Here is a 23,604-nt window from a genome sequence, read left to right as displayed (position 1 = left end):
GGAGACGAATATAGCTATAAACACCAACTGCTAAGAGTCACTGAAAGGAATTTTTCACTATCTGGATCAGAAGTGACTTATCAAGGGCTTTATTAGTGCACTCAAGGGTCAAGGAAATTACTGAAAATTTTATGCAGGCAACAGAGTAAGTACGTCCAGGCTGAACTTTGTACAGTTTTTCCTCTTGCTTTCATGCTCTTCTGCATGTCATTGCTCTCTATCCTGGGAGGTCAATGTTCGAGAGGGAGTTTTAGCAGCTACTAAATAGTGTGGACAGAGAGACCAATAGGTCTTGGATTTCCTATTGATCAAATATGTCAGCCAGCAACCCACCAGAAAAGGAAAATTATTTATGCAATGTTTCTGATGATACAGTTATATGTCTCCTTCATACGAAGACTAAATTAGAGTCTAAATAAAATATAGAATAAAAATAACAGAAGTCAGTTATAGTATTTATCATCTGAATTTACACATTTTCCTTTTCTAGCAGAGTGTCCATAGTTAATATATGCAAGAGGCATTAACTAAAATACACTCAGCTGCCAGGAGATGTTGTTCATCTTTACCCCTTGTGATCAAAGACAGTTTATTTTTCTAGGCAAAATTCCATACGATAGCTCAAGTCTTACCACAGTACAAAATTAAACAAAACAACCATGGGAAATAGAAGGAGGGCTGAAAGTGAGAATAACTTCAGGCAGTATGCTTACCTTGAAGGCACATTTCCTGCATGGAGTGTCTGAGTACTACAAAGCTTCCAAATAAACCAAAGGCCAGTGATTGCATTTTTCTCAAAAGAAGTATTAATCTGAAACTAGTCAGAGATTTTTCTGCAAGATTAAAAAAAAAAAAAAATCATCCCCACTACAGGCATCTCTAAATAATTGCAGCTACTCTCAAACTCACACAGCTCATATCTTGTCCCTCATTCCTATCAACAGTCTGTTCAGATTAATACTATATTCATATGGATGAAGAATATATGGTTCATGTAGATAAAGGTCATGCGTGACAGTGTCTAACACTGAAAAATTGGCACTGTTTAATCAATAAAGAACAGTGGAAGCCTCATTAAGGGCACTTAGGATCCAGTGTTCAAATGCTCAGTGCTTGCAATGGTGCAGAACTGGTGACACCAACACTGGATTTTCTAAAGGTTTTGGTTGTGAGCGGTTTTTTGAAAAATCAAATGACTAACTCCAGTCCTTTAATAGGAAATAAGGTCTTTTGAAACTCTGGCTGAGGTATTCATGCTAAACTCTTGAAATTCAGTGGCAGGTACATCTGAAAAATGCTCTCTGGAGTTCAGAATGGATTAAAATGACTTTCATATAAACCAAAACACTTTTCCAGTGTTGCCTGCTTAGGTCCTTGAGGACTGGAAGAGATACTTCAGTGTACAACTAAATACAAAAGAAAGATTAGATTCAGGTCCATACTCTTTCTTTCATTCATTGATTCTGAATCAAAAAAAACCCAAAAAGAATCAATGATAAAGTGGTAGAAAAATTAAGTAAATCCAGAAACCTCCAATATGTTTTTCTTTCAGTTTTTGGGGCATGGAATATTCTGTGGCTGAAGTATGACAGAGGCTGAACAGTTTAAGAATTCAACAGAGATGGGAAATGAAATTCCTTTTATTTCCTTCCCTCTTCAAGGAGTACGAAATAAATTTGTTTATTTGTATTACTTATCTGTGTGTCTATGGGCTGGGGGCAATAGGTAAAAATTAAGACACTGAGCCTGCAGGTCGGAGTAGGAAATCTCCCAACCATTTCTTTTACAAAACATTCTCACACTTCCTCAGTAACAGCTCAGCACTCCTTCAGCTTGGTTTTCTTGGATTTCTTGCTGGTGAGATTTAAGAAACTTACACCAGGAGCTGTAGTGAAACACAGGAAAAATAGTCAGAAGTTCTTTGACTGCCTTTGAACAGAAGAATGAATTTTGTATAGAAGAGTTGCCATGCAAGTCATCACAGCCAGTCTGTAGCAGAGCTGACAATCAGTCACAAATTCAGCCCCATGCTCTTGGGGCTGAATCATTTAATAATATCAGTAATTTTAATCCACTGATCTCAAAATTCCTCATAAAAATTAATAGCATTCTTCCATTTACAGAAGGATGTTGCGTAGTACTAACTGGTGTGCTCCGAGGAGTTCCCTGCAGGGCTACCTGCAACAGAGGATCACATGCTTATTAAGAAGTCCTAGAAGGACTGAGACTTTACATATTTACAGTGGTGTGCCTGTGTAAGTATGTATCACTAGGATGATATAGGCTTGAAATTTAGGTACGTATAAAAAGGCATTTATAAGTTTTGTACAATTTGTTTTAAATTCTACAACTACCAGTTTCAGACTTAATGTAATTAATCACGTTTTATTTGGGATTTTAACATTGTAGCAATTTTCATAGTAGTCACAGTGAAAGTATTAAATCAAGAGTGTATTAATTTTTTGTTATACTCATTTTAAAATGACATAAATTTATAAAAAGGCTTTCATTTTAACTCACTATGATTTTAAATTACATTACCAAGGCTTTCCAAATATGTATTTTAAAGTCAGTAGTAACCTTTCAAAAGATAAATGATCTAATAAATTATCTTTTTACATTTAAAATTATGAGACAAAATATTACACAGGCCATAGAAACAACTAAAAATGGGTACTTTTAACACTGTTTTCTCAGAAAATATATGTAAATGAGTGATTTATGTCTTCTGTATTTTTATTTAGAAAGAAGCTTTAAGACTTGCTGTTACTTCCAAGCTAAAGTTGGGATAAAAAAAATCTCCGTAACAGAAGCTTGTTGTTATTTTTTTAGAAAAAGATTTTGGGGCCCAGTTAATGGGAGTATTATGAAGATACAAATTACTTATATTGTAGGTTCAAGAAAGAACATGAAGATAATATTGCGCTGTATGGACTTCCAAGGATTTTCAGGAAAGCAACATTGTCTCGTAAAGTAATTGTGTTATGACATTTTCAATAACCACCCACCTTACCCATCCAAGAAAATGTATAAAACCCCCCCAAACCCAAAACTAACCCTCCATGTTTTTCCCTTAAATATCTTTCTAAGCAGGAATGATCTAATCTTAGCAAAGTCCCTCTTGTATCTCCTTTATTATAACACGCATTCCCTGTTGCTAGCAGCCATAACCATGGTCAGTCAAGATACCAGAACAGCTCAGACTAAAAAAATAAAAATTTCAAGAAATTGCAGAGGTTTTCTTGTCACTTGTGCAGACTCCATGAAAATGTGCACAATGACATTGTCATTTTGGGGGATGAGACAGAAAGGGGTGAACAGAAGAACAGCTACATAATCGTCTGTCATAGAGATCATTCTCTATGTTTATGTTGCAGAGTGTGTCGATTCTCCAGAATGATGCTCAGGGTTTTCAATCCATTGACCACTTCAAAAAGGAGATTTTATATAATTTTTCACTTGATGTTCCTCGGATTTTATTTTGGTAGTTCAGAAGGAAGTGATTCAGTCAATGACCAAACCAAAAGGCATATAAATAAAATGCTTAATGTAGGAGGGCAAGATTGTAAGTGAGATAAAGGCTGATTTCTGATGTGGCACTTAGTGCCATGGTCTAATAACCACAGTGGTAGTGGGTCAAGGGTTGGACTTGATGATCTCAGAGGTCCTTTCCAACACGGCTGTTTCTATGATTCTATGGTTGCCAGACCATACTTGAGTGCAGAACTTGGATGGTGAAGAGGCAGAAAAGGCAGGCTTGACTCTCCAACTGTACTTGTATCATTCCAGAAAAAGCCCAAGGGACTGCTCCAAACAAACCACTGATGAGCTTCTTCTCAAAGTATGGATCATCACACAGGAAAAAATAATACTCTTCAGGGTATTATTTTGAAAGTAGTACTCTATAATTTAATAGAAAAATGCCCAAACCCTGCAAGTCCTTTCTTTCAGGTCTGCTAGTTTGACCACCCCTCTTGGGACTGGCAGACTGATCTTCCTTCACTGTGTAGCACATTCATTGACATTTGCTGTATTTTCTCCCTTCAGATCCTCATTCAAGCTTTTTTTCCGCTCTATTTCAACCTGGCAGAAGAAAAAGAGGGAGAACATTTGTAATGAGAAAGGAAAACAAAAGATTCAAAAATCTTCCTCAGTGGTGGTTTGTGTCCTCTCAGGTGAACTGAGAGGGTTGGGAATTAAAATAGATTGAAAATCAGAGGAAGTTGGATTTTATTTACTGTAAGTATTTTAAGTCTATTCCAAGCGGTTCTACAACTCAATAGTGTCATGAAACCATTTACAGAAGAGAGAACATCATGCAGAGAACTGGTCTCACATGATTTTTTATTCATTACCGTTCCCAGATGCACTCTGAATCCCAACTTGGAACTAAATCTGAAGGTGATAGGTGACTTCTTAAGTGCCAGCAGAAAACCAGCTTTAATTTTAAACTCTGCAAAGACTGATGTATAAAGCAAAGAGATTAATTTTCTGGAAGATCCTGAGTTGGAAGGGACCCATAAGGAACATCAAATGCTCCTTGAGGTACTGCCTAACACCACCCAAACATCAGCACCCTCATTGCTGTCCTCAGGCTCAGAGGTGCTTTGCCATACTGATACCAAGGGAGCCCTTGGTGGTCAAGTGGTTAAGGCGCGGCGCTGTCAACACCGAGACCCAGGTTTGATTCCCGGTCAGGGCCACTCCCCGGGCGGATGGAGCTTGTTAGCCCTGTAAAGCAATCCATCTACGTCCTGAGGACCTCGCTGCCACCGTCCAAGCTCGCTTGGCCCCGGCAGATGAACCTCAGGATTAAAGGGTGGGCTCAGTTCCGCGCACACTGTGTCTCACCTAAAAAATCCAATGCGCAGGCTGGAAGGTGGAAAGACCTTCCCCAGTTCTTCATTCACGAAGACTGGCCATTACTTACTTACTGTACTGGCACAGGACCAAGGGGGTCTATATTTGGGTTCTAAATTTCTACATCTCTGAAAACTCAGGAATAATCCAATGTTTAATTCTTACAAGGCATACTTAGGAAGATCAAATATCATCTCTAGGGAATTTAAGAGATTATAAAAATGTAATTACAATTACCAGTAAAAATATTTGCTACAAAGATCTTTCCAGAATCTCTCATCTTTGCTCTTAAAGAAAGCAGGTAGGATTCCAATTTCTCTGCTAAGTGTTCAGCTAACATGTAAATTTACTGAGATTCTTGGTAGGTGTATATATAGTGTACTTTCCCATCTGCTCTTCTTCTTAGGGCAGGCAGGAGGAAGAAAGTATTTAAGCAGAGAAATAATGTGATCCTTTTGTCTGCTGTAGGACTCCCACTGTAGTATTCTCACTGGAGATGCTATGAAGAGCTGCAAAACTCCCTGTTCACACTTGTACCATATCAGCTAATCCCCAGCAGCTAGCTGTGTGCATGCTTTTTCACAGGAAACTGCCAGCAAATTTATCTCATCTTTGCTGTTTGCCATGAATCAGTAGCACCTGGGTAGCACATGAGCAGCCACTGCAGACAGCCTGGCGTGTGCCAAATTCCCATCTCATTTGGCCATGGTATTTTATTTGTCTGCCCACACTTTTCAAGACAATGAAAGCGTGCAGCATAACCATGGTGATTGCCACATGCTCAGTTTTACCTTGTAACTGTAATGTGCTGAATAGTTGACCCACTTCCTCACATCGGTCTTATCCTCGACAGAGATGGACCGAACAGCGGCTTTGGATGCAGAAGTGGTAGGCATGTCAAATTCCACATCTACATAGCGGACAAAGCTGGAAGGCACTTCCCGGTCAGAGCCAAGCTCTAGGTGACAGAAGAAGCAGTGAGGATGGCCAGAAGCTGTAAAAGAGAGCAAACAGTAATGCAAGTTGTGTTGGGTGAATGAGAAAACAACGCCTAGGAGAAAGCATCATTAAGCTGCAGGGAACCGAGAATCTCCCCAGATGAACCAGTTCATAGCAAGTGACATTGTCTTACCTGTTTCAATGCTGTTGAAGTTACCAAAGTAATTAAACAAAATGCAAAAAGGACTGTCAATCACTCTAGTTTGCTTTTAGTGGGTGAAAATACAAGAAGTAAATCAAGAAAAGTAGGGTAAAGGTATTTGTCCTCTTCTGATTCCTTCATTGTCTCTAACACTGGGGCACACCCTTCTGAAATGTTATGAAATTATAGTAAGGAAAGGAGGGACTTGGAGATATTTAACATGTATTTGAAATTTTTATCCCGATTTTTAGCAAAAGAAAATGTACTGGATAAGCTTAAGTAACTTCCTGGCTTCAAAAGCTTCAGAATAATTGTTTGTTCCTCACTTTAATCTGTGACATGGTGGCTAATTATTAAGGATGGCAAGGTGACATGTTTAGCTCTGTCATCTGTAAAAGATAATCTTTGTTATTATTTTTCTCCTTTGTTTTGCTGGGCAGCAGTTATGTTTAAAAACTAAAGTAAGGAATTCTAGTCAAGCTAGGTTGGTTTTGTTTCTGACTGCTGCCATCCCTAAGCCCTTGAGCAAGTAATTTAATGTCTGTGCCTCAGTTTCTCTGTTTGCAAAACGAAGATGAAAGCCTTCAAAGCCACAAAGGGCTTTCTGATTGAAGAGATTTTATTACCTATGTATGTGTAAATGAATGTATAAATAAATGAACAGGACCCTTGTCTGCCACTATCATAGGCTTTAGGATTTCAGATTACTTGTTCCCTGAAAAAGTTCTTCTCCATACAGGTCAGCAAGGTGTACAGGGCAGAGACAAGGAAGGAGGAAGGCAGGCAGAGTAAAGAGAACTGGGTAGGGAAAGCCCAGAAACCTGCCCTAGGAAGAGCAGGAATACACCTGCTTAACCCAAAAGTCAGCCTGGTTAAGATGAAGCTTGAAAAGCAAGATGTGGGATTTTGAGGAATTACTTGTCCCAACAGGATGGCATTGACCAGTCTTTAGAGGGCTTAGGCATTGCAACATCCCACTTGACCTCTGAAATAAAGCCAGAAAAAAAATTCCACTCAAAGTAAGTCTGGGAAAGAATTTAATCTAAAGTCAGCCTCATATTTCAAAACAGTCTAGCCAGTTTCCTTACCACTAGAAGGTGCTCTCCAGTACTGTATTATGAAGACACCTGAAAATGGGTCATTCCTGGCTCAAAAAACCTGTGTTCAGCACTCAGTACTGGCAACCAGTTCCCAGTCTCAGAATCCCCGTCCATTCGAATCTCTTTCCTCACCCTGTGCCACTCTCAGCAGAATCCTCATTGTAATCCTTTCTGCTCATCTGTTTTGCCACGCTTTTCCTCTCCCTTAGTTTGCCATGGGTTGCTCCCTCCTTCAGACTGGAGATCCAGCAGTCCAGGAGAAGTAGTTCTGTGCTCCAGCACAAGCCACATCCACAGCTACAAAATGTTAAGCTTGTGCCACTACACTGCCGAGCTGGTATGTGTTCAGCTGCTTGATGGACGTGTGTGAAGGTAACACTGGGAAGTGTTAAACTGGGCTTGAGCACACTGCATGACAGGTGCTTTGGAGGTCTGAGCTCTTAAACTCTTTATAATTTCAACTGTACACATGGGATCAGCAACCAATTTTAAGATATCTAAGTGTGGATATCCATAGGCTCAAAAAATGGGGTAAAATAAGGTGGGGGAAACAAAGGGGGAAAAAAGGTAACAACCCCCCCAAAATGCAATTAACAAGGTAATTTTTCAATAATTTAATTTCTTCTAGTAGGAGAACCCATTAACAAAAAAGACATGCACAGCCATCAACAAATATGAAAGTTGTTAATTTAAACCAGCTCAGCATGGTAGACAACAAGGTGAATGGATTAAGAAAGCAACTCCTCCACTGAAGCTACTGCAAAATTACTTAGCACATCAGTGTTCCTTAGTGTGCTGGGTGTGAGGCCCACAAGGCACAACCTCTACAGACTTTGTTCAACAGACTCATTCAGGGTTATTTCTCTCATGGACAGGTACACTTTTCAATAAAATCAGGAGGCAATCGACAGCTCTTGTTTTGCATGTCTTGTTTCCTTGAGTTTCTAACATTTTGTTCTGACAATCAAGGATCTGACAACATAATTCATATATATGCATGTTTTACTGTGATTGAGGGGAATCTTTTCTCAATGACTCAGATGCCCCAACATGTTTGGATTAAAGGATTTAATTTACTTCAGAAAGTATCCCAGGCAGCATGCCTGGGATACACAGCCAAACTAGAGAATAGTTCAAATCCAGACCCCAGGCTCTGCGTAGAGGCTACATCTCTGCTTTGCTGAAAGAGCGTTTTCCCACGATTGAAGACTGTTTGGATGTTTCCCTAGTGTTCTACTGGTAGATTAAAAAAATTCAACATGTGAAACCCAGCCAGCAGCAACTGGAGTTCTGCAAAGTCTGTAAATAGGTTTTCTTTATCAACTCTTTTGATCCTATTAATTTTGAATGTGAGATGGGCAATAATGTTTAACAAGCCAACAGGACTTCAGCAATGTGTTCAGTAGAATCCAGTCCATAGTTTTTTCTTAGGTCAAAACACAGTCAGAGTATGCACTGTCCTTCATTGGTCATATGCTTCTCAATGTTGAGTCATAAGCAGATGCTTTGGCTACAAAATAATACAGACAGTGCTGATAACACTGTCACCTAGAGTGAGAGTGCAAAGGGCCCCATCCCATTAGAAAGCACAAAAATAAAACATTTGGATAAGACAGTAAAGCTGCTGAAATAATTCTTAACAATTTAGGTGCTTAGGATTCCACAACCTGAATACAAGCAGTGAACTTCAGGAGGGACCAGCTCTCCTCCCCAGCGGGGCTGTGCATGGCAGGGCTGATGGTGTCACGTGCCTCACGTCTGCACAGAGCCTGCTTCAGTCCTCTTTTGGGGAACGGAGAGAAGGAAGAGTTCCAGTTGGCTACTTGGAGAACTCTGGAGTTCCTGGGATGTGTTTGCAAGCAGTGTGTCAGAGCACAAACTGCGGATGAACAAAAGATCCCTAATGAGTGTCTACATACGTGCTCCTTTGAGCACAACTGGCAGACAGGCACGTGTGCTGCTGGCAGTCATGCAGTGCCTGCGCCCAAAGTGGTGTGGACAGGTTGTGTGGCCTCTGCTGGCAGGGTGGAGCTGCAGACTGTGGCCACCTGCAGCATTTCGTCCAGCTGCAGTGTGATGCCACTACCTCTCTCCTGCTTTGGAATTCCAGGTTCCAGAGTTGTTCATTAGCAGACCAGATATTTAAAGAAGACCCAGAGTGCCTTTAGAGATGAGTTGCAGGTGCCACAATAAGAGAGCATCAAGCGTGAGTCAAGGGAGTAGTTTTATATTTAGTGTTTGAGAACTGCATCATTTATAAGGACTTGGCAAATAGGTGGAGGTGGGTTGTTATATGACTTGTGGGTAGGGCTGGATACAGCCAGAGATGTCCAAGGCTGGGAGTTAAACCCCACACCAGTGTCACATGGTCAGGCAAATCTAAGCAGGAGTGGGAATAAATGCTACTGAGTACCACTTTGTTTGCCACATGCTTTGAGTAAGGAAACCCATGGGATGAAGTACAGTCAATAAATAGAAATAGTCCGTGAAGGGCAAGGTCAAATTCAAACTACACTTGGCCTGCCCTGTCATCACTTTGGGATTCCCTCCCTCTCACATACCTCATGTGCCTTGGCCAAGACAGTGTGTCCAAGGCCCTTCCTTTCCCTGAAATTACATCTGATCTGACCGGAGGGGTGAGGACACACTCTTCCTCTCAGGATGTGAACAATTACTAAAATACTGCCCTGCGTTCTGCACAGTGACACTGAGGGATAGATGCTCTGTGGCAGGGGTCCAATAGCAGCAACAAATCTGTAATGCATTTCCCCCTGTCACAGTGTATATACAATAAAGCCTCACACTGGGAGAGATGGCATCAGGGCAACAAGAGGCACTCCCTCAGAGGAACAATGCGTAAGGGAGCATTACCTTGCAGGAGGCAGTGGAGACGGGAGTTTTGCCTCTTCTCCTGGTTTGCTGCTGGCATGTTCTGTGATTATGTTAAAGTCTGGGGGCTTTAGTTTCCCCAGCTGTAATATCTATATGGTATATTGAGATCTTTGGAGAGAAGATGCCACAGAAGGCCCAATTTCACAGCATCTCATTCCCAGAGCTCATGCAGATGGCACAGTGAGATTTTTAACAAACATGTTACTGCTCATAAACAGTCTGAAGTTAATTTTTCATTGCTATATTTCTCTTGAGTTTCCAAGCTCTGTCCTCTTATGCCCCACACTACAAGAAGTATGGAGCCCTTCCTTTTGTAAGTGATATCCCTCCAAATTTGTAACCTATGCTGTAAACTAGCGTCCTTGGGCTGAAATGTCATCCAGAAGATTAGGAGACTTGGATCACTGCTTTGCTGACACTATAACTCAAACTCAGGAAAAGCATGTCCTTAGAGAGAGCCAAATCTGGTACCACACTGAACTTTCCTTCAGGGAACACTGAATATAGAAACCCTCCTAGTCACCCAGGTGCATTACTACAGCAGACTAAAAAGTGCATCTCATTTGTAAAAAGCTATTCTAGATCAGAGAAGCCAAGAAGTAGAATTCACCACCAATAAAAATAAACCTGAATTGTCCATCTTTATTGTGCACCATGGATGAAAGGCAGGAAATAAAATGACTGGCAGCAATGGCCAAAGGGAACAGTAGCTTCCCTACATTATTTGAATGTTTAATTACTAACATGTTACTAGAAATATAAAGATTTGTGGGTTTCATATTAGTATTCCCTCTTTAGGTTTAAGTTGTAATTGCATATCTACATTGATTATAGAAACATAGCCACAAACTGGTGTTTGGAAATTTCTAATTTTTTAAATGGTTGAGCAATATCTTCTGTTCTCTTACAATCCCCATTCTAGATAGTTTATAGGCATTAATTGTGGCATGGGCATTGAAATATATAGCATTGGCCCAGTATGCTTGGTAATGCATGGGAAAGGAATCACATATGCTGGATGGAATTACAGCAAGTTATCTGGCCTTGTTATTTAGCTCCATAGTATAGAATCTTGCCTTTGCAAGTTACCTGAAAAAGCCCTCCTTCTAATAACAGTACTGAGCACATAGTGGCCTTTGATGCTTAAGTCTCATAGTCATAGAATCACAGAAACATCTAGATTGGAAAATATCTTTAAGATCTTCAAGTCCAACCATTAACCCAGCATGAACTTAGTCCACCACTAAATCATGTCCCTAAGTACCACATCTACACCTCTTTTAAATACCTCCAAGCAGAGACAGAACATGTATTTTTGCATCTGGAAAACTCAAAACTGTTTTTATCATTATCCATATTTGCAGGATATGTAAAACTATTGCAATGGTCAGATAAATGCTTCAAGCAACTCATTTATGTCCTTTAGTATATTACAGAGGATGCTTTCGCCATTTAAACTCACTATTCCCTATCTTCCAAAATACACAACTCCTTTTAGTTTACTCCTGCAGAGATGGTATGCACCACTCACCTGAGTTTTTGTCAGGCAGTCGGTTTATCCTCCATACGATGGAATTAAAGGCGTGCTCATATTTGGCAGTTCCCAAAGTTACTCTCATTACTGGCTCAGAACCAGACAGACCAGTTGATCCAAAAGTGGCTCCCTTGTTCACCTTGGCTTTCAAAGATTTCTCCCCCAGGACACTCTCCCTGCGGAAGTTCTTCACCCACTCGTTTGGCACTGGGTAGCGAATCATCACGTTTTCACAAGGGACCTGAGTTAAAGGGTCATGATTGGAAGAGAACCCTGTGGACATCATCAGCCAGCTCTGCACCTCCACCTCAGCACCATTGATGCTGGCAGCTGTCCGCAGAGTAAAAGGCAAAGTTTTCTCAGCAAAGACAGTTCTGAAACGCATCAGTTCAAACCGGCAGGCATCCAAAGGGTTGAACAGGATAATACGGGAGTTATTAAACATATCCTCATCCACACATGAATGGAACTGACAGCTGTATAATTTAATCCACTTAGTGGTAGTAGTGGGCATAATATCCTGCCTTGCAACTATTTCATTCCCTTTGATCAGGATATCATTAAGGCCCAGTCTGCACTCTGCCAGGCCAGAAAGGAAGCTGAGAACATAGATATGGGTCAGCACACAGTGCTGGAGAATCGCACTGTCTCCCTTGGCCAATATGCCATGAAACTCATCCCTGACATCAACAGTGATTTCTTCTTCTTGATAGTTCAGTCCCACTGTGCTCAGATCTGTTGATGAAGCTGGCAAGTTCATCAGCGTGTCTTGCACAGCATTGATAAAGCTAAGGAAGTCTTCATAATCTGTAGTCCCAAGCTTGATAATTTGCTCTCTCTCTGCTGTGTGTGCAATGGCTGGTTTAGGCTGATACTTCTTTTTCTCCTTGTACGTTGTGCGATCCAACCGCACACTGTGTATTCTTCCATTCTCGTCGTAGTTCTGGAGTTTGCGCTCTGAAATCTCATGATTGATTTCCAGTTTGAGTTCCCGGAAAGGTTTCTCTAGCCCCTTCTCATAAAAAAGCTGTATACATCCACTGTCAGTCAGTTTGACATATATTGGTCCCCAGTGCCTGGATGACATAATATTCTTCTTCTCTGGGATCCTGAGCATCATTGGCCATCCATCCTTTGGCTGAGCTGGTGCCAGTTTAAATAAAGTTGCATCCAGATCATAGGGCATCATGGGGTCATCATCGGGCAAAGTAGAACTGCTCAAACGATCTGGGTCTCCAATCTGGAGCTGTTTGAGCTGCTCTACAGCATCTGTGTGGGTTAGACTTTTGTTTGCCTCATGGAAACTGATGGTGTCAGGCTCTTGGTGGAGAATAATGAGAGAGTCTCTTTGGCTTTTGCCTGGAGCACTGGAGACAGAAGAGCTTTTGGAACGCCTCTCTTGCTCCTCAAAGAAGGAGCTGAATGGATTGATGGGTGAGGGTTGGACATCTCTCAGAGATTCATCCAGAAAGGGATTAGTAGCACTCCATGGTGGTGTTTCAACAGAAGGCAACTTGGTTAAGGAGGAGAGATCTAGTTTTTGAATTTTAGAGAGGTCTCCCAATGTGCTTTTAGGACGTTCTCTTTTCTTCAAGGATGTAGTGAGGTTAAAGTTAACATCTGGAGCCTGTGTTTCTGCAGATGGGGTATTTGTTTTCAAGGGAGAAAGGTTCTGTGGTGAAAAACTGACTTCATTGTCATCAAAAGTCACCCAGCTGGGAAAGCGGACTGTGGTTGGGGTAGACGAATGCCCATTCATGGAGGTGTTGTTCAGCTGCCAGTTGACAGCCTCCATATCTATCTCTTCATCTTCCTGGAGAGACGAGGAATTGTCTTTAAAAAAAGAGGGGAGGGGAGGAAATTTCAACTAATTATTGAAGTTACCTACTTCTCTCCGCAAAAAGAAAACTATAGTCTGCATAACAGTCTGCACGCTCATGGAAGGCCTATTCATCTGTTGGGCAAGAATAAGATAGTCGAAAGACTTGACTAAAATGCTGAAGAGTCTGACAAGAATTAATGAAGAAATAGATTGTTGAACACAGAAAAGGAATCCAGGAAGAAATGCAAAAGGAATTATAGCAATGATTGTATTGACCTCATCCCAACATAACAACCTAGAGGAGAAACTTAGTCCACATGTTGTGGTGGTTTTTAAAGCTTCCCTCTCTAAATTTTCAGGATGTATTTCTTCTCTCCAGTTATATTCTGCTATTTGCCCGTAGTGTTCCCTCACTCTTGTTATAATTTTTTCCCTTTTCTGAGCCCATACCCTTTGCTCTATAGAAGAATCCAGTAGGAAGAGGAATGAACATTCAGGAAAAGCACTTCTCCAATCTGTCCCCACATACTTGTCTGTGCATTTGCTGTTACCACAAAAGCACATGGGGATATGGTGAAGGCACCATAAAAGGTGCCTAGGTGGGATTTTTGCCCGGGATGTGTTCAGTAAGGAAACTCTTTGGCCTACCCAGTGGGAAAGAGTCTGACAGTCCTCAGATGTCTCTGAAACATCTCTCAGAGAAGCTCTGATCTATGGATGGATGTACATTAGGATAAGAAAAAACTTAATTTTGACTTGTGTTGTGGAAGCTGTCCTCATCCTCTGTCAGAATATGGCACCTTTAACTGCTGTTCCTAGTCTCAGGCTCTGCCAAGACACTTTGTAAAAGCCTGCATCATGCTGTGCTATTTCAACTCCAGCTCTTCTGCAGGAAATTGCTGCAGTGGTAATAAGGTGTTTTCCAAAATGAGCACAAATTCTCAGGGCTCAGAAATTAAGTGATTTTCTTCCCATTTTCTTCCCACTGGGCTAATGAATCAGAGAGCTCCTAAAAATGAGCAGCCAGCACGAAATTATACTCTGTAGCTGCACCACAGGCTTGCACTACATGATTCAGCACTGCTAGCATTTGTCCTTTTTGCTTCTCCTAAACATAGAGATTCCATGTTTTACATAATTCACTGTTCTTCAGTATAAGCAAAAAAGTAAGTGTAAAATATAGCACTTTGGTACGGCTGTAAATCTGTGATCTGGGCATATATTACAATATCAAAAACAACATCAACAAACTATTTAAGTCATTATTTAAACTGCCACCAAAAAAAAAGATGAGTTTGATTTCCATTCTGTCTCAATCATAATAGATAATTTGAATTTCTATTTAAATTACCATTTAGAATATGAAATAGGGAATATTCATGCTAGCTAAAGTCCTGCCGTAACCTCATTATAATGTCTTGGGTAACTTGACATTCCAGGCCTCTGATTTCAGCTATGTGTAACTTTACCCAACCTTTTGATCTAAGGACAAAACACATCATGCAAGTTCAAAGGGTTATTACATTTAAGAATTATATATGATGCAGAATAATACCAATTTGGTTTTCAAGCCACAATAATGCAAAGCAATAACAGGAACAGATAGATTTTACAGACCACCCAGGCATTGCAAAGTGTATTTGTAAAGAAGTGCTCTATCTCAGTTTCTCAGATTTTCTTCTCCACCCTGCCATCTCACCCCCAGCTTTGCACAGTGCCTGTCTGTATCCCCTGCTACTGGTCACACCACCTAGTACAGTGGGGAATTCTTTAAGTCTTGTCACAAGGCTACAGATAGATTTGTGAGGCAAAAAAAAACGCAAGCCAAAAGACTATTATCCACCACACCCTGAGGGAGAAAGTAATAAAAAACCCACCACAAATAATCTGACATTCTGATCCTCAGTCCACACCAATACCTTCTATGTTGCCTCATGCCTTTCCAGGACTTTGGTCATCAAGCATGGGGTCCTTTCAAGCAAAGCAAAGGCAACGAAAATATGTGTGTCTCTGCTTTTATGGCATTTCTGTGAAAACATTGCCCATTTCTTTCAGGACTTCTAAAACTCCTGTGTTTATAAGATCAGGGTTGCTTAAGGGTGGACCATCTCTTCTCTGCCTGTAGTTATAATTCTCCCCTTTCCTGTATCTTAACGTTTGAACTAAATGTGATTCCACAGAGAAAGTATTAACAAGTCTGGTAAGTCTGAGAGGCAGATGAGAAGACCTCCTTGGGAGTCCATGTGAAAATCACACAGAAATCACTTGAAAAATTTATTTCTAAACTGAACAAGTTTTACAAGATGCATTGCTTTTATTTTTGATCCAGATGACCAGAAATACAGTAGAAGCATTAAGAAAATATGTTTTCATTTAGGTAATAATAGTGTAATTTTATTTGCTAGAAAGAACACAATAAACTGTTATTTGATTTGATATGTGGAAAGGTTTAAACCCAGGAAGTGAAATAATCTTTCTTTCCCAAACTAAGATTAAAAGTACATTCTTCTGCTGCCAAAGAACTATACGGTTGGGTTTATAAATATTTGAAGAATACAGAGGTTGTTCTAGAAAAGACAGGTTTTTAGCTTTCTCTATAAGAGAATGACTAAGCAGAGAGGATAAAAATACCAATATGTTAATGCAGCTAAGCATCCAAAGAAAGTTACTGAGAACTAGATGAAATAGTGTGTGTATACCAAGAGAAATATTGGCACATCTGCTGCAAAGGCAAACACAGCATGGTTAAAAATCTTGATATTGTTAGAGGATGGCTTATGCAATGACTTCAGGTTTTTCCCTTCTTGACTTTTGATGTGTTCTTGAACATGGGTGACAAAGTTTAAAATACACAAGTCCTTCAATTTGGCAGCACCCCAGAGGCTCTGGGAGAGCACACTTAAGGAAGCGATTCCCTAGATGAATTTCTTGCTTTTACATCTGTTTTCAAAATTCCTTTCTATAAAGTAAATCAAGATGTGTAGATGTGGCACTTAAGGACATGGCTTAGAGGATGACTTGGCAGTGTTACATAAATGGTTGGAATTTATGCTCTTAGAGGTCTTTTCCAACCTAAATGATTCTCTTATTCTAGGAGGATAACTTGCTGATGGAGTATGGACAGTCCACAACACCCCAGGGTGTTGTGATAAAGACTGATAAAGACTAGATAAAGACTGATAAAGACTAAATCTGAATAATGGCATAAATGATCAAAAGAAAGCATTTGTTTTTTTCCTTCTTGACTGACTTTGCTTTCATAAGGAACTGATTTTGATAGGTGTTTGCTAAACTCTTCTAATTGTCTGACTTTGCCAGATTCCAACCTGACAGTTAGCTCCAGTCAACAAAACACAGGAGCAGATTTACCAAGGAGGTGAGGGGCACAGTAGCTTGGACTCCTTTTCCAGTGACACCAGCAATGTGAACTCTGGGGTGAGCAGCCTCAGGCTGCTCACACAACTATGCATTTCTCTGCATTTGTCCCCCCATATAAGTGGTGCCTGCAATCAGTACTGGCTGTACCTTACTGCATACATGCCTGAACTGCATTATCAGGCCATTAAATAATTTGGACACTTAGGTGCCCAGTCAACAGTACAATGCCATCTGTATGGTAAACTGGAAAACATAATTGTTATAATGGATGCAGAATATCTCACTGTGATTGTGCTCTTGTGACTCACACTAAAAGGAAAGAAAGCTTTGTTTCTCTTCATTGTATCATCTTTTCATTTTCCTATTCTGTTAAACCATGACAACTACTTTGGCCAAAACCACCAGGTAGTATCATATTACTTATGCCTAGGAGAAAGGCAGCCATCCAACTGATAAAGGACATTGATATTGCAAACTATTTGTGATCAAAAATGTGCCATGGAAGTAGGAAGAAGATTTGAGAGTGTTACATACCTTTCAAAAAGAAAGGTAGGTAATGACTTTCAGAAATGGATCTGAGAAAATGCCTGGATTTTCAAGTTTCTGAGTACTCATGTATTTTGCCTCCTGAGAAAAATTAGCTCAGAGATTCCTGGCATGTTACCTGAATATATTAATTTACATTTAAGTCAGATAGCTCTACTTTAAACTTTAGTCTGTAGTACAGGCTCACGTCTTCCAATGGGGTAGTCACTTCCCTGATGTGGCCTACACCAGTCCCTCACACAAAGTAAGCACTGCAGGATTCCTGTTGGCATAACTGGATCTCTTCTAGGGTTCTTGGTGGGAGACTATTCTACATAAAGTTCATCAGACACTGGTATACAGGCTTGCCCTTTGAAGATCAGCCAGGTCAAGAGGATGCCAGCTACAAAACCTGTAGTATCTCTGTATAAGCAATGATAGAAAACCAGAAAGTACAGATAGACAGAATCTGGGAGAAATCAAGGACTAGGCTGCTGTGCAGTTATATCTCCAGGACAGAGGTATGCTTTCACATAGTTTCTGTAACATCCATACCTGGTCATTTTCTGGCATTTTGTTTCCATATCCAAGTCAATACAACTGTGTCTGCACACTTTTTGGGGGGTGGTCTGTTGTGATCAGTCTGGGAGTGGTCTGTCGTGCCACCAAGACAGATGGTATAATTTAAAAGTTATTTAAGGTGAGTGGGTCATCTCTCTGAAGTGATACAACTGGACTCCTATCTCCAGCATTGCCACTGACCTGCTATGTGGCTCTGGGAAAATGCTTCATCACTATTGTATCAACATCAGAGCTTCTGATTCTCTTTTCACTTCCTGTAATTTCTGACTACATGTGGAACAGTGATTGTTCCTCTGTACTACAGCATCCAGATTCCTGGGACTCACAGAACACAGTGTGTGTAAATGTCACAGTACAAACTGATTCAAGAACTGGTCTGTTGCATCCATGCATTTGAAAAGAGTTTCAAGTTTAATACAAGCTAGGAAGCCAGGCCTGTTTTTGTAAGCTTCCCTGTTTATCACAACTCTGCTAATGGTGGAAAGTCAAATTAGTTACTGCTGCAGACACCAGTATAAATAGTACAGTAGAAAAGTGCCCGGAAACCAGTTGCATGAATAGGTAATGCAAAACACAGAAGACTTCTTGTCAACAGCAAATTATTTACCTGCTTATTTTGCACAGAAAAAATCCCTCTGAGGATAACAGACACATAGCTCCACATGCTTCCTGGGTACCTACGTTATCAGTGCGTGGTAACACTAAAGGAATACTTAGAAATGTCCTCTCCCAACCTTGCAGGACACTTTTTTCCCATGAGCTTCAGAGCAGACTTTGGAGACAAAAAAAGAGGCAACTCCCCTGCCTCCTTTCAAGAAGATTGTGGAGAGCCCCAAACCCCTTGACAACCAAAACGCAGTAGGCTTCAAGATAGATTTGTAAGCATTCCTCAGACTTTTCAGTGTCTCTGCAAGATCTGACTTGTGGAAGAGATGACTGCTCACACAGTCCATGGCCTCTACTATTGCTGCTGAACATACCACATACAAAAATTTAACAGCAATCGAGTTCTCCAGCATGTTGAACTGTTAAAACAAAAGTTATGTTTTTAACTTCATACCTTATGACACAGCTAAGAGACATTTCAAAATTATCACAGAGTAAGTAATGAGCAGAAGGTGCAAGATGGAAGACTGAAGTCACTGATCTTATCTCTGCGGTTCTCTCTCTTATTCCTTCTCCTCCCACTCGACAGGCTTTTTAGATCACATTGAATGGATTCATCCTCAAATAACTTTTCAATTCATCATACTCTGCCATATTCTATCACTACATCTCTTTGAACTTACTCGTCTAAATTTAGGCTATGTAAATAAGTGACCTGATTAAACCTAGGGTAGTTGTATCCCAAATCCGTACAATAGTACTACATAGGCTGTTCCCAGCAGGGGTTAGTGACTAACTAAGGCATGAGAATACGATGCCTGTTCCTTGGTTAACTATTGCAAATTCATTACAAATCCCAAAAGAACTTTAGTTGTCAAAAGAAGTTAAATCATCTGAAGTTGCAAAGAAGTTACATCACAGAGCTTAAAACATAATGAATTTCATCTAGGTTCAATTAATTTATCCCAATTAGTTTCTATAAGAACTGCTATATTCCATTTTAAATGTAATCCATCATGTAAATACTAAACTGAAGATGAAATACAAGAAAATTATCTCTCAGCCCCTCACAGCCAGGTTGCAGCTGCCCTTGTACTGCAAGAACATTGTTGAACAGCGCTGTCCTTCATGTACTGTCTTAAAGGACACCCAAAGTTTTTGTGGACTTCTTTTATTGATGTTTTGATATTTTCTTATTATTCTCTATCTACACAAAAGTATGTGTTTATGGAAGGTAGGACTAGTGCATTTCAGGCATTTTGCGCTTCACTGCCTTGAATTATTTGCCTTGTGTCTTCTCCACTTGTGCCAACTCTTACTGCTTGGAAAGGGAAAGGAACATCTTCCCAGTAACCAAGCCTGACCCAATCACTAAGAAACTGGTATCAGATACCCATAAGAACAGCAATAGTTGCAGCTGTAAGTCTTATCGTAACCAGTTATGTATGAAGCTATTCCAGTGCTTTTTTTCATCTCACACATTTTCCTCTCCTTTGTTTATGTTTATTCAGCTGGAGAAACTAATTATACAAAGACTGAAATTCAATCAGAGCCTTTTATTATTCCCTGAGTATAACAAGATTATTTTGCAACTTAGAATTTTTCTGTGTGATTTAATTTAAAAATACTCAATGTTTTTATTGTGTTATGCTTACTGAGTAGGTAAAATTCTGGTTCATGAGAAAAACCACAACATTTCAGATTTGGTATAGAATAACTGAAACAATATTTCAGTAATTCACTGTCTATGCATAGCTAGTTCGCCTTTTCCTTGTACACATCTCAGCTACGCTGTCTGCTCTTGGCTATAACTATAGTTTTGTAAAAATTTCTTGCATGTTCTTCAGTCTGTACTGTGAGTGGGTTGAGCAATCAGAATGGATCTGGCTAGTCTTAAGACAAACCCAAGCACTTGTAATACATGTTGTGAACAAAACTAGTAAATTAAGACCCTTGCAGCAGATATCCAAATTCAGAAAATGTTCTTTCCAAATATATCGCTTAGTTTTAAGTCTGTAAACACTTAAAACTTAGTGCGCTAATAGTCTTAGACAGAATTAAACTCAAGAACAAACACACAACCTATTCAAAAATCACCATAGCATAGAAGCAAATATAGATATCTAGCTTTGAAATGTGATTATGTGCCATGGTCTCCAATTAGCACCAATTTATCATTTGAACAGTAGACTCCCAGTTATATATAGTTCATGCAAGTCATGGACAAGATTGTTAGTGTCTTGAATAAACTGTTAGATCTTCATGTCAGGTAGGAATTATGTGACTAAGTTAGAGGCAGTAACTTTTACAAGGAATAAAACACTCCTAGTGATAGCTAAAAAACATTAGGTACATTAAGAAAAAGCACTGCCTATCACTTAAACCCAGCTTGCTTTGTTTGTCTTCTTTCAGTAAAGAAACTGAAGTAAACATTTTTTATTCTCTTAACATACTAAAAAAAAGTCATGTTCTCTTATGTGTAAAACAGTGGCAGTGAATAGGTCCCAGAACTCTTACAGAAAGGAAGGGTTTTGAATTGAAATCCATTTGAGAATCACAGACCTAGAAAGCTTGTGCTCTTCCTGAAGATCAGTTCATGTGCTTCCATCAGCTGGCCAGAAGGTGGTACATTAAGACTGATATAATTAGAAGAAGTCTTCAAGACTTTTACAAGATTTAGACAAGACTATGCCTGTTTAAAGAATTCACAATATACATGTGACATAATACTATTGTATTTTAATAATTTGAACAAAGTTGTGAACAGATCTCACATAAGTGGTGGAGAAAGGATCAAAACCTGCTAGTTTTACCAGACAACTTACCATAGAATCATACTTTGAGTTGGAAGGGACCCATCAGGATCATCAAGTCCAACTCCTGGCCCTGCACAGGACACTCCAAGTATCAGACCAAGTACCTGGGAGCACTGTCCAAATGCTGTGACCACTTCCCTGGTGAGCCTGTTCCAGTTCTCAACCACTCTCTGGGTGAAAAAGTTTTTCCTAATATCCAACCTAAACCTCCCTGACTCAGCTTCATGCTGTTTCCTCAAGTCCTGTCAGTGGTCATGAGAGTGCCTCTCCTCTTCCCCTCATGAGGATGTTGAAGACCACAATGAGGTCTCTCCTCAGTCTCCTTTCTCTAGGCTGAACAAACCTATTTCTATTAAACAAACATGATAATTCATAAAGTAAATGTCTTAGCAAACAAGCATACCTACATGACTCATTACAAAGCAACTTTGTTTCAATCCCTCAAGGCATGGCAGAGATATGACTGACATATTTTTACCACTATGTCATCTAACTTTGTTCTCTGCAAGGTGTGCTCAGCCCAGAGGTTACCAAGACAGTAACTATACCCTAGCCTTTGTCATTAATACTACCATGGGAGTACTTACAGTCCCAGCTTGGTTAGGCATGACAAAGTCTGTATGTAAAAAGACAGAGCAGAGCTGGGAAACATAAAGATGAACCTATTTCAGGAGAGAGATCAATAAGAGAATTCTCAGCAGAAGAATGAATCATGCTGCTTCTTTCATCCAAAGGGAGACTAAGGATCAAAAGAAAAAAATGAACACACACACACACACACACATGCACACACGGTATTTTCAAAAGCAGTTACTTTCCAAATACTTTGGCAAAGATAAATGAAGTCTTCCTAATGTACTTTGGACTTTGCTTCTATCCACAAAGGTCTGCCTTCTTCTCTGACTTTAATCTGCAGTACATACACCATTTCCTTCAATAGTGAAACTGCCACTGAGATGAGACTGTGGACTTCATGAAGAAATATTCTGAGAGTGAATAAGGAAAGAGAAGTGCTCCTGCTAGCTCAGAAAGCTTCAGGAAGTTGATATTCAGCAAGCAGAATAAATCTGTATCCAACCCTATAACTTCAAACACAATCCTACTCCATCTTGGAGGAGATGACTGAATAAGCTCCACATCCATTGAACATCCATTGAACAAGCTCTATTTTGCAAAAAGTGGTTACATAAATCTCTCATACACAGACAATACATTACTTCATTATGCCATAATTTTTCAAGCAATATATGATGGACTGGTAACAAAATACAGACCCCTTTAGTTTTGTCTTGAGTGCTTGAGGTAATATCATGTGGAACAAGCCTGACATTTGCAGTACCAGACTGCAGGTAGAAATGTGCCAGCTACTAGATCCTCTTAGGGGTCCCACTGAGCAGCATAACCTTTGACTACAAAGCAGCACACACTATGGTCTCATGTGAGTTAAGAATTCAAATGGCAGCTGCAGTAATGCATAAGTGTGGGGCCTGGCTCTGTCAAATAAATGCAAGAAATGTTCCCATAGTCATAGGAAAATCCAAGATAGGAGACCATCATGTGCATTAGATGTCTGGAACACCCTGGGTTTGCTATTGCCAGTCCATCAGTTCAGAAACTACACTGGTAGAGACCACAAGTGGTAACATCAGCTGATGACAGCTTGGTAGTTAGTGCAAAATAACTGGTTGATCTCTAATTCCTAAGTGGACAGTTCCTGCAAGATTGAAGCCAGTATCACTCCAACTATCTGCTCAGTCTTGTGCTGATTCTGTAGCAAAAAAAGACAAGTCCGTGAACAGGGATGTTGAAGAAGCCCGCACCTGTGCTCAGTCCTCTGCTTCCAAATACAAACACTGCACATCATCTAGAAAGAGGATATTTTACATCTTCAAAATGCACTATTGCAAACACTTCTGACTCCCCACAACATTTAAAAATAGTAGCACTAACTTCCTCATTCCTGCACCGAAGGCATTTCCCAGGATCAAGTTTTATATCGTATCAAGCCAGCAGCTCACATCCTGTCTGCCAGATACATTTATCTCAGGTCATCCAGTCAAAAGGCGATCTCATATTTATACACTACCTTTTCCTGAGCAAAACCAAAATGATTTACAACTTATGTCACTGCTGATATTTACAAAAATCCCAAAGACTCATTTAGCAATTTCTACTGTAAAACTCTTTGGAAACTTCAATTTCAGCTATGTACTTTGATGCTTTTGTTACCTTATGAAATGCAAAGACAAATGTGTTCCATAGACAATACAGCTGATACATAGCTATAAATTATGGAGGAGCCCCCGGTGGTGTAGAGGAAAACACACTGCACTGTCACTGCAGAGACC

General features: G+C 40.0%; 1 protein-coding gene across 1 annotated transcript in view; it reads right to left on the bottom strand.

Moving 5' to 3' along the window:
- Window positions 1-3,702: 3,702 nt before the first annotated feature.
- The window catches only part of STON2 (stonin 2), a gene marked incomplete at its 5' end in the record, with an annotated part of 56,682 nt that continues 36,780 nt past the window's right edge, over window positions 3,703-23,604 (bottom strand). Inside the window, 3 exons of the mRNA XM_027904357.1 lie at window positions 3,703-4,083; window positions 5,652-5,854; window positions 11,525-13,360. Of these exons, the coding sequence (XP_027760158.1) occupies window positions 4,000-4,083; window positions 5,652-5,854; window positions 11,525-13,360 (2,123 nt within the window). The remainder of the gene's footprint in view (window positions 4,084-5,651; window positions 5,855-11,524; window positions 13,361-23,604) is intronic.

This window comes from Empidonax traillii, unplaced genomic scaffold, assembly GCF_003031625.1.
Source record: "Empidonax traillii isolate 1590-97213 ecotype Southwest subspecies unplaced genomic scaffold, ASM303162v1 scaffold1046:size245406, whole genome shotgun sequence".
Classification (NCBI taxonomy): domain Eukaryota; kingdom Metazoa; phylum Chordata; class Aves; order Passeriformes; family Tyrannidae; genus Empidonax; species Empidonax traillii.
This window is presented reverse-complemented; position numbering and strand designations above follow the sequence as displayed.